At 36.3% G+C, this 15828-nt stretch overlaps 2 protein-coding genes and 1 long non-coding RNA gene across 3 annotated transcripts in view; all 3 read left to right on the forward strand.

Annotated features, from left to right (window-relative positions):
- The window catches only part of LOC109464305, a 48995-nt gene extending 37920 nt beyond the window's left edge, over positions 1-11075 (forward strand). Inside the window, exons 26-37 of the mRNA XM_019761258.1 lie at positions 491-640; positions 1424-1624; positions 2337-2480; positions 3198-3430; positions 3936-4125; positions 4739-4915; positions 5565-5777; positions 7563-7757; positions 8425-8619; positions 8780-8989; positions 9979-10170; positions 10846-11075. Of these exons, the coding sequence (XP_019616817.1) occupies positions 491-640; positions 1424-1624; positions 2337-2480; positions 3198-3430; positions 3936-4125; positions 4739-4915; positions 5565-5777; positions 7563-7757; positions 8425-8619; positions 8780-8989; positions 9979-10170; positions 10846-11075 (2330 nt within the window). The remainder of the gene's footprint in view (positions 1-490; positions 641-1423; positions 1625-2336; positions 2481-3197; positions 3431-3935; positions 4126-4738; positions 4916-5564; positions 5778-7562; positions 7758-8424; positions 8620-8779; positions 8990-9978; positions 10171-10845) is intronic.
- A 1449-nt stretch (positions 11076-12524) lies between these two features.
- On the forward strand, positions 12525-13535 carry LOC109464325. The gene is made up of 3 exons (XR_002139881.1): positions 12525-12675; positions 12988-13091; positions 13429-13535. It is a non-coding gene; the product is annotated as an uncharacterized LOC109464325 (long non-coding RNA).
- Positions 13536-13866: 331 nt separating this feature from the next.
- LOC109464306 overlaps positions 13867-15828 on the forward strand; it is a 10212-nt gene continuing 8250 nt past the window's right edge. Inside the window, exon 1 of the mRNA XM_019761259.1 lies at positions 13867-14066. Coding sequence (XP_019616818.1) covers positions 13892-14066 — 175 coding nt within the window. The 5' untranslated portion in view covers positions 13867-13891. The remainder of the gene's footprint in view (positions 14067-15828) is intronic.

Raw genomic sequence — 15828 nt, forward strand, 5'->3', positions numbered from 1 at the left:
GATCAAGAGATATTTCATTTTAGACTTGTTTGGGCGTTGTTTTTTAACTTATCTTAAAAAATTCAATTAAAATATAAAGCTTGGAATATACCGTGTAAATTCTTTACATATACAGTTTACAACGTCTTTATTGGCTCAGTATCAAGTGACAAAGTCTTATATTGTTACTGTGTTGATGTTACAAAAAAATAATGTATCAGAATATCTAATACTTAAACAATATAAGGGTTCCTTAGACATACACCAAATACAAACATAACCGTCTTTCTTAGGCGGGTTAAACTTAAAACAACTCAGAACTTTAACAGCTACTAGTTCATTTTTGTACATGTGCATAACATCCTTTACACTTTCTTACAACTCATCAAACCATCTGCACCATCGGCCAATCTTTTCGTCCTTATCCAGTAAATTAGTGGGTCTATATCTTTTCTTTTTTTTAGCATGTTCCTGATAATTTACATACTGATTGAATATTACGTCCAAATAGGAATCAATTGCTGTGTGGAAATCAGCATCCCAGCACTGGAGTTCGTCAAAGCCTTCCGGGCCTTTGTGAGACTGGATGTCTGTGAGTTTGAGATTATTGCAGGATTCGAGACCTTAGAGTATCGAAAACTACTCTTCAACTTCCCTTGGGGTGAGTATCTGTGTCTGAGTACATCGTCTGGTGTTTTAAATTGAACCAAACTCAGTTTAGTTAAAATTCCTAACAAGTCGTTGACTACACTAAGAAAAGTTGATCCCACTTACCAATTTCACAATTTACGAGCATTCTATTGTATTTCCAATTAAGAATGAAATTCAATTTATTGATATCATACTTATCTATATTCTATGGTGGGAATGAAATGTGTATTAATATGTTGTTGACGACAACATAATCACGGTGCTTACTCGACTCATAACTAAATCTAAATGCATATTCAATCAATCCTCCGCAGGCGTCATGGTCATGCATATTGTAAAAGCAATTTGTCATAATGCTACAATATTAGTGGAATGTTCTTTAATCGGTGTTTTATTGAACGGTAGAATCACGTACCTCCAAATTATCGACTGTAAATCTTGATCATGGAGTGACCTAGTCTCACGAGAACACGAGACTAGGTCAAGATTTGTGTAGATCTTCTTGCCTCCTCCACCTCTTGCTTTCTCGGAAAGCTAAGTCACCTTGTGGTCAAGTTGTACAGTGAATGTCAAAAATTTAGAGGTACGTGTTTGCCACGTCTAAATAATTCACTGGTTAAAAATTATTCCACTAACTGTTTATAATACGTGACTAATGGACCTATTTGACGCTACAATTTTTTTCTATCCTGTACATCGGTGCTTAGGGTAAAATAACGTTAAATTAGAATCTTGTGGCATTGGAGGTACTGGTTGAATTTAATTTTTTTTTATTTAATTGATATAAAAACAGGGAAAGTATTGGACATCAAGCTATCCGAGGGCATCAACATTCTCCTGACCATTGACCGAGATGCGGACCACCTGAATTTTATCATTGACTTGGGGCTGAAGGCTTGCCATGAGAGTGACTGTTTCCTTGATGTGAACATCTTTGATGACTTGGTCTTGCCAATCCCAATCTGCAATGCCAATGCCAGTTTCACTGTGCCATGTGGGTTCCTTAAAATTTCTTTTTGGCGTAGTTTTTACGATAAAAATTAATTTGATGGTATGTTAATATAACAACCTTGCTTCTTGTATTTATTTAACGATTGAATTGAACAAATCAGCTAGAAGCTAGAAAAATTTTGAAAATATTACAAATTATTATGCCTATTTTCTTTGTGTAATGGTCATGCTTTGTTGTGACGGTGTAACAGGTCATTACTTCAAGGTATGTAATACAATCTTTATAACTGCACACAGGTATTATGATGGATTATTAAAATTGAAGTGATTAATCACTCAATGGCATAATTTGCATGTATAACCCAAACATCATGTAAGTTCTGTATTATAGTCCAATACTATTTTGTGTGCACAGTTCTGCATTTGTATTTTTTTCTTTTTAATAACATTTGTTAAGCCTTGTGTAAGTGCAGATTAACATTATCTTATCTTGTGAAGGCTGACCCACAAAATAATTAAATATGAGTGTAGCTACAGACCCTACAAAAATGGTAAGGAGGTATGTTTTAAGGGAAACTTAAACATTATTTCATTCATTCCAATTTCACTCCAACTGCTTAAAATCAAAGCAACCCACATAAAACCCTACTCACTGACTTACTTCTGTTGTAAGGGTGATTTGATTTTTTTTATTTGATTCCTTTTATTTATTTCTAGATGCAAATTGAATTGTACTACTTTCCTTGTGTTGTCAGCAATCAGTGCATTTGTTGCTGACCTGGCAGGAGATGTCAGCCAGGCTGCAGTTGACGTCATCCTGAAACAGCTCGGCCTGTATGAGGTTTTCTTACCGGTGGGAGAAGTTGCCCAGCTTCCTGTCTTGAGTAAAAGATCTACAGGTATTATAATTGGCGGGCTTTGTGAGTTTGCTACAAACCTGATACTACTATTAGGAATAATAACAACTTTGAGCTCTCTCTAATTTTTTTGAGGTTCAGTACCGAGTCAAAGGGGCGTCTGCTGGCATGACATTTAAAAATTTACAGGTTCATGGGCTTATTTCCATCTCTATTTTGCAAACCTTTTTCGGTACTGATGAAAATATGTTCAGTTTTTTTAAAATCTATAATAGTAAATATGTGGTTTTATTCAATGCAATTAAGTCTTTTATTTGTTATATTTATAATGGATAAATTTTCTGTATATTTTAGGTTTCATAAAGAGACAGACTAACACATGTTAGGGCCCCTGTATTTTTCTACGGCGCATTTTTTTTTTCATTTTTCTCATTAAAAAACATGAGTAATTGTGAGAAAAATATATTTTTTTCATTAAAGAGAAAACTTTTGATGTACAGGTGCTTGCCTTAGTTGTGCGCTCTATAGCTGAACCTTTTAAAGAAAGCGCTATTTTCTTCGCTTCTAACATATTACTTATTGGTATGAAATTGAGTTAAATGTGCATCATATAAGGCCCTTACACATTAATTGACTAATGGAGCAGTATATATCAGTCAATGACAAGACTAGAATATACAAAAAAATGTTCCTGCTGTTTCAACTGTTCTTTAACACAGTTAAATGCATGTTGTTCCATTTTGTATGTTTCTTTCCAAGGATGTCCATTGTTTGAGATTGACTTCTCTGGACTGCCAGATCTCGTGGAGTGTCAGCTGGACAGTAACTGCCTCGGTGTCCACTGTGTATTGAGTGTGACCATACTGGACTATGTCACCTTGTCTACCCTCGCTTATGTCTCCATCGATGCCTGTGACTATGAGTTTGGGATGAGCCTGGGGGAGTGGAACTACGAGGTCTCACTGCTGACATACAACTGGGGAGAGACAAGGGTGAGGTTTTTATACAGAAGAACGCGTTTTATAGCATGTTTCATATAAACGTAACTTTAATAGTTGCATAAATGCAAACTTTCTTTCATTTATGATTGCAACAGTCGGAACTTTCACACTCATCTCATTTGAAAGTTATTTAAAGGTGGACATCATTAAACATAAGTTATTCTGATCAGGACCTTATTAACTAAATTTCTGAGGAAATGTTAACTTAATCTAGCATTCTTTATCAAGATACGACTGACAAATAGTAGATAAATAGAGTATAATCAGTAAAAAGTTCGAAGTAATTACTTAAAATATTATTTGCATAATAATTGAGAGGCATGCATAGTTGACATGTCATAAACATCATAACCAACAACTTTTGTTTGTACATTCAAGTTTCTTATTATAAGAGAGTTAAAATCACTACTGACCACTTTTAATGCCCAACATTTTTGTCTGCTTATTCATTTTATGCACAAATGTAGACCTACGCCTGTGTTTTTTCCTCTTGCAGACAAAGGTGCTTGGAAACAATGCTCTTGACATCACATACTCCATTGGAAAAGACTCAGAAACGAAAGAGTTTGTGTTAGATGTAGCCATCGATCTCTGCATCGAAGACAGCTGTATCCCAACCATCCCTCTACTGGAGAACCTCCGCGTGCCCCAACCCTTCTGTAACCCAGATGGGTTTGCGTTGCCGGGTATGTTCAAATGTACTTGATTTTAACCGACTTTCCCAGTTGCTTAATTGTCTCCAGCATAACCTTGATGAGTTAATGACAAATATAACATTATGTGAAAAGTGGCTGTTTTAATATAGTTTAAAGATTGGATTTAGATAAGGAAACTGTGACATCTTATATGTACATCTTCAGGGTTGGTTAAGTCTGGTGTAGCTTCAGGCATTACCCCCAGCATTAAACCCCTTATCAGAAGGCCTAACCCTCTAGAAAAGAATGGGTTAAACTTGACTATACATTCAAGCCATCGGGCAACCAAAATGCATAGGGCAGCACATGGTTTGATTAAATGTCTCTCTACAGAATGTTCTTAATGTAGTATTTTCTATTCAGATTTTTTAAGTAAGTCAATTTAGTTTTATGGGAAAGATTAAAAGACTAACTTATTGCTAACTGATATACTTGGTGCTTGGAATAAGCATGCAGAACTTTTATATTATCAAATACTCCTAGACCGACGGATGAAATTTCATTTGAATATAAATCAAAGTTTCTTCTGCTGGATCAAAATTGTTACTAACACAAAATATGGCGCTATGCTATTGTATATAATTGTGGCCAACATATATTTTAGGTGGGTCCATAGATGGGTACCTGGACTACCTGGCAGAACAGGGACAATCTGCATTAGCCACAGTGACAGAGGCTGCAGTGGACCTCCTCCTAGAAAAGTTGGGACTGTCAGACTTCTTTGAAGAGGAGCAATGCCATAGACCTACAGTCCTGCAGAATGGGTGGGCAGGAATCAACAGTAAGTGTCAATATTTTGATCACCTGCCGTCCATCATGGCCATTTTAAACCCTTTTTGCCTTATAAGATCAACACAGTTTAGTGTCAAAGTATTGTTCTATTCTATACACAGTATATTTTGTTATTATTAATTGATAGAAATGTAATACAACTGAAAAGGTAAGAGGATTTTTTGGCCAAATCGTTTTTCCTCATTTCTATCCTATCCTATCTTTGTACCATTGTTAACCACAAATGACACGTATTTAAATGTTTTGAAACGGATGAATTTCTAAGTACTTGGAAATTAAGAAAGTAATCTATTTTTAAAGGACTATCGAAAAGAGACAGTCGACAATGCCAGGTTATCCTAATAATATATGCATAAGTGGTCACTATTACAGGTCGGTCTGTATAAGAGACGATAGGCGATATAAACTGCCTGGCACGTTTTGCCAGTTGCTGACGTCACGTATCCGTGAATTCTTGTAAGGATAAGATCACGTGTCTGTAACACTCGCGGATTTACATTTGGAAGTGACTGGTAATTTCTTATCTGAATGAAAACGATAAAAGTCGTCGAGAAGTTAATCACTATGTACGTTTGTGTTCGACTACGGTTTAGCATCGTACTACATGTATATTGGTTTTGTTTGTTATCTCTCAACAGAATGCAACCAGCTTAACCCCCCACAGCTGCCAGACACCATGGCATGTACTGTTGAAGACAACTGCATGGGTGTAAAGTGTTGTCTAGACTTGGACTTCAAGTTGATCAAATTGACTGTCCAATCTTATGTACACCTGGACTTGTGCAACTACAAGTTATTGATGGGTATTGGCAACGTTGACATAGCGCAGACTCTCTTCACCTATGAATGGGGTAAGTGCATTTTGTTTGTTTCACATAAACGGTTTTTGGTACAACACATCAGTATTGTTCATTAGTTTTGATTCACTTGTACCGGATAATTTCCATACACATCAAATATAATCCTATATATTTAACCCTCAACAGAACACCTTCCCGGACTGATTAATCTGTACACCTGGGGTCCGCGCGGACCCCAAGACAGTTTTTTGCTAATTTTTAGAAATTATCAACATGCTACCAGCTCAATTGTTTTACAAACTGATGTGGGAACCTCTGTGTCCACATTACATACAAATATCATACATTTTGAACTTTTTCTATTTTTTGGTGAAGAAAAGAAGACAATAAGAAGAAATACCCGATTTTTAAACCCATTTCAGACTGAAGGGGCTTTTGAGGCCCAACTTTGATCTCAGATAGCGGCTAAACGGCTTGCGCTAGAAGTATCAAATTTGGAGACCTTTCCTAAAATGTCTCTGACAAAAAGTTCATATTAGTTTAATACTGGTAAGTTGATGTTTTTTTGTGTTGCCATGGCAACGGGCAGTTTTTTTAAAAAATAGAAGTAATTTTGGCTTAAACATAAAACTTTTCTGAGTTTTATATTAAATTACACTTCTTTTCCAACATTAATAACATCTTATATAATTAAATATAAGTTAAATCATTTAATATGCATAGAATATGCTAATTTGATGACGTCATTGGTCAAAATCCAATATGGCGGACTATATTATTAGCTCTGACGTCATATGACGTCATAATTACACCAAAGTTATTAAAATTTTATTCTATTAGTACACCATTCTCTGAAAACTTGGTAGACATATGACGAGTGCATAAAACCATATAAAAACGGAAATAAGGTAATGTATAAGAACACCAGTGTATCCATTATGATCGAAAGCCGGCTGGGGTCCGCGCGGACCCCAAAAGAAAATCAGATATAATTTTTTTTATAAATGGTAGAAACGGAGTTTTCTGGACTGTATTGAGAGACAACTTTGTGGGTGACAATTACCTAAAATTTCAGAAAAAAATCTTTAGAAACAAAAAAGATATTACAGAATATATAGTGCTGGGGTCCGCGCTGACCCCAGGTGTACTGTTTAGGGTTAATAAGATATGTACTTTGTTTACAATATAATAAACCTATATAGGTGATAATACATTGGATATATGAAGTAATTTTAGATACCAATGCAACTACCCCTGCTGCCTGGATCATCAAAAATCCCGTACAAAAATTTGAATGAAAAAAAAAAATCTTCAACTACATGTTTTGGGCTTATTTCACAAATTTTTACTCGCACTTTATATTTGTATAAGAAGGTCCTTAATTTAAACTTTGACTTTGTGCTAATCACTGGCCAAATAAAGGAACACTAGCCTAATGACATTTTAACCAAACGAAATTCAATAGAGAAATAAACGAAACAAATGTTGGAGATTTAATTGTAATTTTCTACAAAGCAATTCTTGTCTAACAATAAAGCTCATGGTCTTTGACAGTCAAATTGGTAATAATCTCTGACTAATGTATCCATCATCTTCATTGACTGAACTCAAAGAATCTTTGGGTTATTTATGCAACAGGCAAAATCCAAAAATACCTTGTGTTGGATAGTACTGTGATAACAGATAGGACTTCAAAGAAAGAAGATATGTGCATTACCGTCCTGGTTACATTGAAATAAGTCAGCATAATCTATAAATTTTCTAGGGAGTGAGTAATCATCATTATTTTCTATAGTTTATCTTTCCTAGAAAATCACAGGCTCATTCTTTTTTTAGGAACTCCAAAACTATTTACCATTGGAAATGCCATAAAGATTGACTACAGCATAGACAAAGATGACCTGGAGAAGATGTTTGTGGTGAATGTCGTGGTGTCGCTGTGTCTGGACGGAGACTGTTCTGAAACCCTCCCGCTCCTGAAGCAGAGTAAAATCCCACAGATAGGCTGCATCACCAACTTCACCTTACCAGGTTATATAATGCTTCTTCATATTTCCGATATCCTATTATCTTATACATCCCAGATGTCTACGTTTAAGGTTCAAGGTTATACTGTAAAGCAGTTGTTATCCCCATTGAGGTAAATTTTTTTCTTCAAGTACAAACTAGTACCGATGTATTGCGACTTTGCCGTGGTTCAGATTCTCTAAACAAAGCACTCCAGGTTAAACAACATTTTTTTTATAATGTCAAGGCAGCAGGTGTCAAATAAAATAACAAAAAACACATGTTAATGTACCTACATTACTCAAGACTATTAGGCAGAAATTACCAGTCAACTTGAAGTTATGTTACTAACCATGCACTTTGAAACAACACAAAATGTAGACATTAGTACTTTACAGTTTTCCCGGCCTAGTATAATGTCCTAATAGACAAAGAGATTGTTTTAGACGCCTGAAAAGGACCCATCGTTATTTACCGATTAGAAATACTAGTAGTAAGTGCTACTTGGAACGTCCTCTATCAACCCCGTTGCTTGGGTACCTTTTTCTTCTTAATACCAGGATGTCTAACCTTTGTCGACATATGTCCAAATGTCCTGACTTCAACTCACATAGCAGGAAATAGGATAAACCTCGTTCTACAATATTGCCTAGTATTAATAGGCTCTGAACATGTATGCTTTTTCTTGCAGGTGGCTCCATACACGGCTTCATGGAGTACCTACTAAATAACACCATTGAGAATGCAGGACGGGAGTTGACAGAAGCGGGGATCAGTGCTGTGCTGAAACACTTGGGACTTAATGATGTATTGTCTTTGAAGGATGATCAGTTCAGAGCTCCTGAGAACATAGAGACTGTGAACGGCTGGAGCATCCCAGAGTTCAGTAAGTACTAAAAGGTTCATTTTATGGCATAACTTTAGCGGTATCTTCCAAGACAAGATATCCCATTACAAAATTAAATACACCATTTGATGGTATGTTACAAAGTTGTAAATGATATACTTAAGAAAGAAAGAAAGTCAATTTCTTTTTTTTTCTCCAGACAATTTAACTCCGATGCCCTCTCTTCCTGCTGACTGGGTATGTGTGGTGAATGACAACCTTCTGGGCGTTAGGTGTTATTTCTCTGTTGACCTCGTGGCTGTGACCCTAAGAACAACACTGTGGATGGATCTGGACATGTGCACCTACACCTTCACAGCTGGCATCGGGTTAAAGACCTTCAGTTTCAGATTGTTTGACTACGAATATGGTAAGTATTCAATTTCCTGGCTCCGCATTATTTCCATGCGTATGTGCTTCAGTCTGCCTTTGTGCTTGTCTGTGTTTACACTGTTCAACCTATTAGAATAAAAGCTCATCTGTGCTTGTGGAATCAATTGTTGTAGAGTTTGAGCAACATAACATAGAGAACTCACTATAAATTTTTGGTGGATCTTGCTAACCTTCGGCATATGTGTGATCAATATTCGATGACTGTCGGAGAGGTGAATAAAAATAGCGGTAAGACGGAATACATCACCGTCACGGTTATGACCCTCACGATGGTTGATAAAGTATCGACTGGAATATATGGTGAGTTTCCTTTTATTGTGTTGAAATTGAGCTCAATTTGTTATATATACATATTGTTAAATCTAACTTAAGAAGATCTGGATGTATTGTGATCATGCCATTTGGCACACGGTAGGTCTTGGGACTAGGAAGATCAAGCTCAATTCTATTGGCTTTACTTAATACTACAGCTGAACCCATGACTTTTCTTTTATGTCCCAGGGCATGCCATGGTCTTGGTTTTTAAGTCAGAAAATGACTAGTGTAGGTTTTGTTCTTAACAGCTTGTTCAGAAACTACAGAGGCATTTTCAATGAAATCTTTCCAAGTGATAGGCTAATAAACTTACTATCATTATTGTGGATTTCCTGATTTAATGGGTCTTTCTAGACCACTTTTATTGCATGAAAGACACTGTATTGCGGTTTTACGAATATTTTAAGGGTAAGCAGGGGTCTGAAGAATACATAACGAATACATAACATTGTATTAGTTTCTACCCAATATGGTAGTTTGAGCACCATTTTCAGTACCACAGACACAATGTATAAGCCATAAGTGTAATATTGCACAATCGAAAGGAAACTCATCACATATGACATGTAATCTTTATATTATTTTTTTCAAACAGCTGTACTCGGGTTAACATTAATCAATATACTCTACTAAACTTGATTTCATTCACAGGTGAAGAGAGGACCCTCACTGCAGGTAGCGTCTTCTCTCTAAGATACATCATAGACCAAGATACGGAAACAGATAGTTTTGTCCTGGACCTGGATATGACACTGTGTGTGGACACTGTGTGTGCAGACATCACTCTCTGGTCAGGCTTTAGGGCACCACAGCCTGGATGTGGGCAGAACTTCATTCTTGGAGGTAAGAGTCCGATCACGAGCACAAACTAAAGGCATCCGTAGGGTAGCAAAAACCGGCTGTTTTGCTATAGAAAAGGACGTCTTTAACCCTTGTCGATTGGTTCTGTCACAGCAAAGTTGAACATTTAAAACCATTCAACGGCCTATTGTAAATGCAACTGCTTTCTCTTCACAGAAGGTCCCACTATCCATGATGCGAGTTACTGTTAAAACTCATCAAAGTCTCCTTACACCATGGTTAAATGTCTATGATGTTATCTAAAAATCATTAGATAGCAGTTAATAATGTAGAGTCCATTATAATATAACAATATGTAAGTATATATAGTGTGATGTGTGACAACATACAGAAGCTGTTGATTATTTTGTGTTTTAAAAAAATGACAAATTCCATTATTTTTTAATTTTATCAGTTTTAGGTGTTTAAACTCAGAAATTGAGAACATTGTTTACAAGTCTTTGTTGCTAATATGAATGCGTCATAAAAAAGTGCATTTTTTAAAACTTCCAAACCTGTATCTATGTTGATAAGACCAACTTTGGGTTACACGGACAGTTTTGCCGATCATGATGTAGTATATAACTTCAAATGACTAGATCACGCATGGCTGTATCAACCATGATGAACCATATTGTAGACTACACCCTTGCTCTTACATGATCAACCCTGTTGCAGACTATACCATTGAGGAGTTCCTGGCCATGGCTGCTGAAGCATCGGCTGGAAGTGTAACAAGAACGGCCACGGAAGCAGCCCTGAAGGCATTAGGACTCCATGGAGTGCTGTCTATTGGCGAATCCTGTGACATGCCTGAAGGTCTGGTGAATGGGTGGAAAGGCGCAGAGAGTAAGTCATACATTTTAATAGACAGGTTCATTGGTTTAAAGAACTGTTTGAGTCAGTGATGTTTGGTGGAATTGTGTTCACAATTGTAAAACAAATCACCAAGCAGAAAACCATCAAAGTATACAATTTATGCAAATGAGAACCAAGTTTGCACAATCGATGACAAACTCTTATTACAGTGCAGAGTTGTAAATTTTACCATTGTTAGTTAAATATATAAGTTCGTGGAAGTCTATAGTTATTGTACAGTCAACAGTACTGCTTTCATAAAAGCTTAAATGTAATATAGTTACTGTAACGTTATTAAAGTATTGACGGGGGGAATAATTTGCTAGAAATTTTTTTTTACATGTTTGATTGAATTTTTGAATCGAAATTAAAAACGGACCATACATTACACAATTTTGATCCAATGCGTATAGAGAAATATCTTCTAGTTCATCAGTCGTTGACATTAAAATAATAACATGTGTGACTTTTACCCCATTCTAGACTGTCCAGTCACCCTGCCCACCCTGCCGAACGCAGCAGGATGTACAATACATGAACACTGTCTGGGGATGGACTGTTGTATCACGCTGGACATAAAAGTTGCAACTATCGTATCAGCGGCCTTTGTTGCCTTTGATGCCTGTAACTATACACTTTCGGCTGGGATTGGAAACTGGCAGCATGACTACAGCATATTTACATATAGCTGGGGTAAGTAATACATGTACATACAATCTGCTAGTATAGGAGACTGGCTGTCACTCATGTCAATTCAATAAATTAAGTAGTTGCCTCCTTTCTTGTTTTACTAAAACTGTTCGTTACGTGGTCTTTTTCTGTGCAACGATGATTTAATTGATTATACATTGTATGATGTATATTTCAGGTAAAGAAGAAACACTTGAGGTTGGAGAGATGCTGACATTCACATTTAGTATTGACAACATCCAAAGTGAAGATGTCTTCCAATTGGATTTTGCCTTCAGCCTTTGTTTCAATAAAGAAAAGACAGATTGCTTCGATGTCACACTTCTGCAAGGAAGCAAAGTGCCCAAGATTGGCTGTGAAACTGCCCCGGATATTCCAGGTTATGAAATTTTAGACTTCCGGGTTTTTAGCACGAACGTATTGAAGAAAAGAACACAAATCTAAACATACATTTGTACATACTACATTTAATAAATTATATAATTTACGAAGTACAATTCTTATATTTAAACTTTCAGTTTCAAGACAACAATAAAAAATTTTTGGAGGAGGATATCTGATATTGATATTGACATCATTTCTTACTATTGTATGCTTAAATCTTTTGAAGTAGCTTGAACAAGCCTATGATACTTAACAAGCACTTGTTTTCCGTCAACAAGTATTTTTGCGTCATACATCGGTATTATATTAGGGTTAAGTCCACATACTGCAATAAAAAAAATTCAAACGCCTTTTTACTGCCATAAAATCGCTTTGAATTCCTTTTAACAAAGAAATGTGTTGCTTACATTTTTCCAGGTGGCTCCATCAAAGGTTGGCTGGGTCTGGTGCAGGCAGGACTGGTGGATACTCTGGGAGAGGCAGCAGTTGACTACGTTTTGCACCGTCTTGGGTTGACTGATGTTTTTGCAGGCCAAGCTTGCCAGCATGAGAGTCTGGGATGGCATGGAATAGAGTGTAACTACCTACTAGTCTAATTAATAAATAAGAAAAATCAGTCATCATGATAAAATGATTTACGCATTGTATTAGGATTGCGAATTTTGTTTTAGTTTAAAATTTCATTTAAAGTAAACAAAAAGAAAACAAAACAAGACAGGGCTATGCGCGTATTTGTTTTGAAGTGCAAATATCAAGCAATACAAAGCTATTAGACTGGAACTAAAAGACAGAAATGACAGATTGTTTGATACTTGTAGAAACAGCAAATTGTTTCTCAACTTTGTGTAATTTCTTTATTCTGTTAATAATATGTAATATATCTTCTAGCATGTCCTGATAGTGTGCAGCTGCCAGCTCTTCCATCGTCTGTAAACTGTTGGCCAAATGACTTGTGTACTGGTGTCGCTTGCTGTATGGACATAGACCTTCTGGTAAGTATGGCCTTTCTGTCTGTCTAGCTATTTAGTGTTATTATTGCAAGTTGCCAATTTGGTGTTAAATAGTGATTTAAGTCAATTTCTTTAGCGCTCTGTTCTAAATGTGTGGTAAGCCTTTCTTAGAGTGACAGTTAATGACCTAGAAAATATATTTGACACCTTGATCAGCGCATCTCTCAGTACTTTTACCATCACCATATTATTTTGACTTGCTGAAATGTACATGTACATTGTCATGTTTAGATTAGTTTGTGTTCGATTTTTGTTTCTTGGAGACTTAACATTGCCTTGCAAATATCATTGCATGACATGTTTTGTATTGCTGTCTTAGGTCAAGAGCCTAGCCACTCATGTGTGGCTGATACTAGATCCGTGTGAATACCAAGTGTCTGCAGGCATTGGTGGGAGGACGTTTCAACTGGAACTGTTCCAGTATAACTGGGGTATGTCAATACCCCTCTCTTTAATTGAATACGTAACTAAAATGCAACTACCATTTAGGTAAATTCAGACTTAGATATTAAAAAACAAATACTTACAATGTTACAATAGATTCTAATAGCAATTTTGGATGTTTTTTTAATATAATTATATGTTTTGTGCCTCAAAATGTAATTGCAATTAAAAGTTTAAACTCCTTATTGCACCTTTAATGTTGCATGTGATTTTTTCATGGAATTGTGTTATATATTTTGTCATCTAATTAAAAAAAAGTTGATTTAATTGGTGTCGTCATATAATGCAATACTTTTAATGTTATAGGGGAGGAATCATCTCTGGATGTCGAAGATTCCATGCACATAAGATACACCATTGACAAAGATCCCGTAGAGAAGGTGTTTGTCGTAGACTTCTCTGTGCAGGTGTGCATCGAGTCAGACTGTACCGACCCTGTTCCACTCCTCACTCAAGTCAGACTCCCTCAGCCTCTGTGTAACCGCAATACATCGTATCAGCTTGCATGGCCAGGTAACCCTTATTTTTTCTTAAATGCGGATACTTTTAAGAGTCATTGCACGAGAAAACCAGGCAAAACCAGGCAGAGGTCGGAAGATGGGGGTCGGCCAAATCGGCTCATACTTTGTATGTGAGATAGGTATGAGGAACTATTAACAGCCATATAGTTAAAACCCTCCAGGTATTTTTCGTTATGGTGTTCTGGGACCCCCCTCTGAGACCCTAAAAAATCTAACAATTTATGGCTGAAAATTACTGAAATTACAATGGACACCACGGTAATTCTGATAATGATATGAACATGGGGTTTCTTTTGTCACATAGCATGGGTCTTCTACTTTTACAAAACAAAAATTGAAGATGCAACATTGAAGTTCAAAGGGTATACCAGGGGGTTACCAGAACCAATTAAAACAGAATTTTCATCTTTCTAAATTTTAGTCATTTTTAAGTAGCATTTTCTCCATGACGCGGCAAATTTGATAAACGGTTTTACCGTTGCTGGAAAGAGGAACATCTGCTAATTCAAAAACAAGTGTCGTTTAATTGGGCCACGCATAACGCGGGCTGTGAACGAAGGGTCTTTATGGGGGTTTTCCGGGTTTTGGACCATAATAAATTAGCAAACAACGTCTCTTTACGGGGTAAATCATGGGCATTTTTTGTGCAGCTGCATGGGATCAATGAACAATTGTTGAAAAATGCTAAAAATAATTAGAAATATTCATTGGGGCTCCACATGGGGGATACAAGGATACCTAAAAAGCAAATTTAAACTGATTTTACACAATTTATCACATTTTATTTCTAATTTCCATTAGTAAATATCTTTCAAAATTAATTTTGTGAATTCACTTTGTGCTTAATAATATGGAGGCTATGTATGGGGGTTATCACAACACCATGTGTGAAACTAGCTACCATATACACAAGCCGCATGGGTGCATGCACTTAGATACAAGTACTCTAAATGAACACTATAGCAACAGGACTAAGAATAAAGCTAAACAGAACCGTAAAAACAGGCCAATTCAACTGAAGGCCACTGAAAAAATTACTCAGACCATTTAGGATCGCTGTATATAAGTCAGCAGTAGGTCGGAAGATAGGAAGGTCTTTGAAATCCACTCATACTCAAGAGGGGCGTTCTTCCCACAGTGGCTTTCTGAATAGTGAACAGTTTAGCATTTTCTATTTAGAACGTCTTTTCAGCCTGTACAATTTGCTATTTACGAAATTATCATGAAATGAAAGGCTTTCTAATTGGATTGTTTAGAAAACATCTCAAATCAACTGAGCATACCGTAAATGCCATTAAGACCATATGACACCAAGGTGATTACCAAAGGCTGGAAAATAACAGCACTGAAAGTATTCATTCAATGTAGTCTGGAGGTTGGTTTTAATCATATACTAGTATATTATGATTGAGAATTTTAGTTTGTACGGCGTTCCAAAAGTACATTTGTTGGAGACGCTCCTGCAAGCTTCGCAATCGTGACAATCTTCCGACTCGGGCATCTCTTTTTACAAAACTTATCTTTGCAAAAATAAAACACAAAAATGCAAAAAGTCTGCCAGGGCTGGTTTGTACTGACTTGTCTGGGGTGCGGGAGCATGAAAATTTGGAATGTATCAGGAGAACTGTTCATATTCATTGTAAACGTCATTGGCCAAATCTTGATTTAAATATTCTAACTGCTAATCATCTAAGAGAAACAAAGTCAATCAAATTCATTTCATACTTAATTCTTACGTCTTTAAAACATATCAT

Source organism: Branchiostoma belcheri, unplaced genomic scaffold (genome assembly GCF_001625305.1).
Source record: "Branchiostoma belcheri isolate BF01 breed outbred unplaced genomic scaffold, Haploidv18h27 scaffold136, whole genome shotgun sequence".
Lineage (NCBI taxonomy): Eukaryota > Metazoa > Chordata > Leptocardii > Amphioxiformes > Branchiostomatidae > Branchiostoma > Branchiostoma belcheri.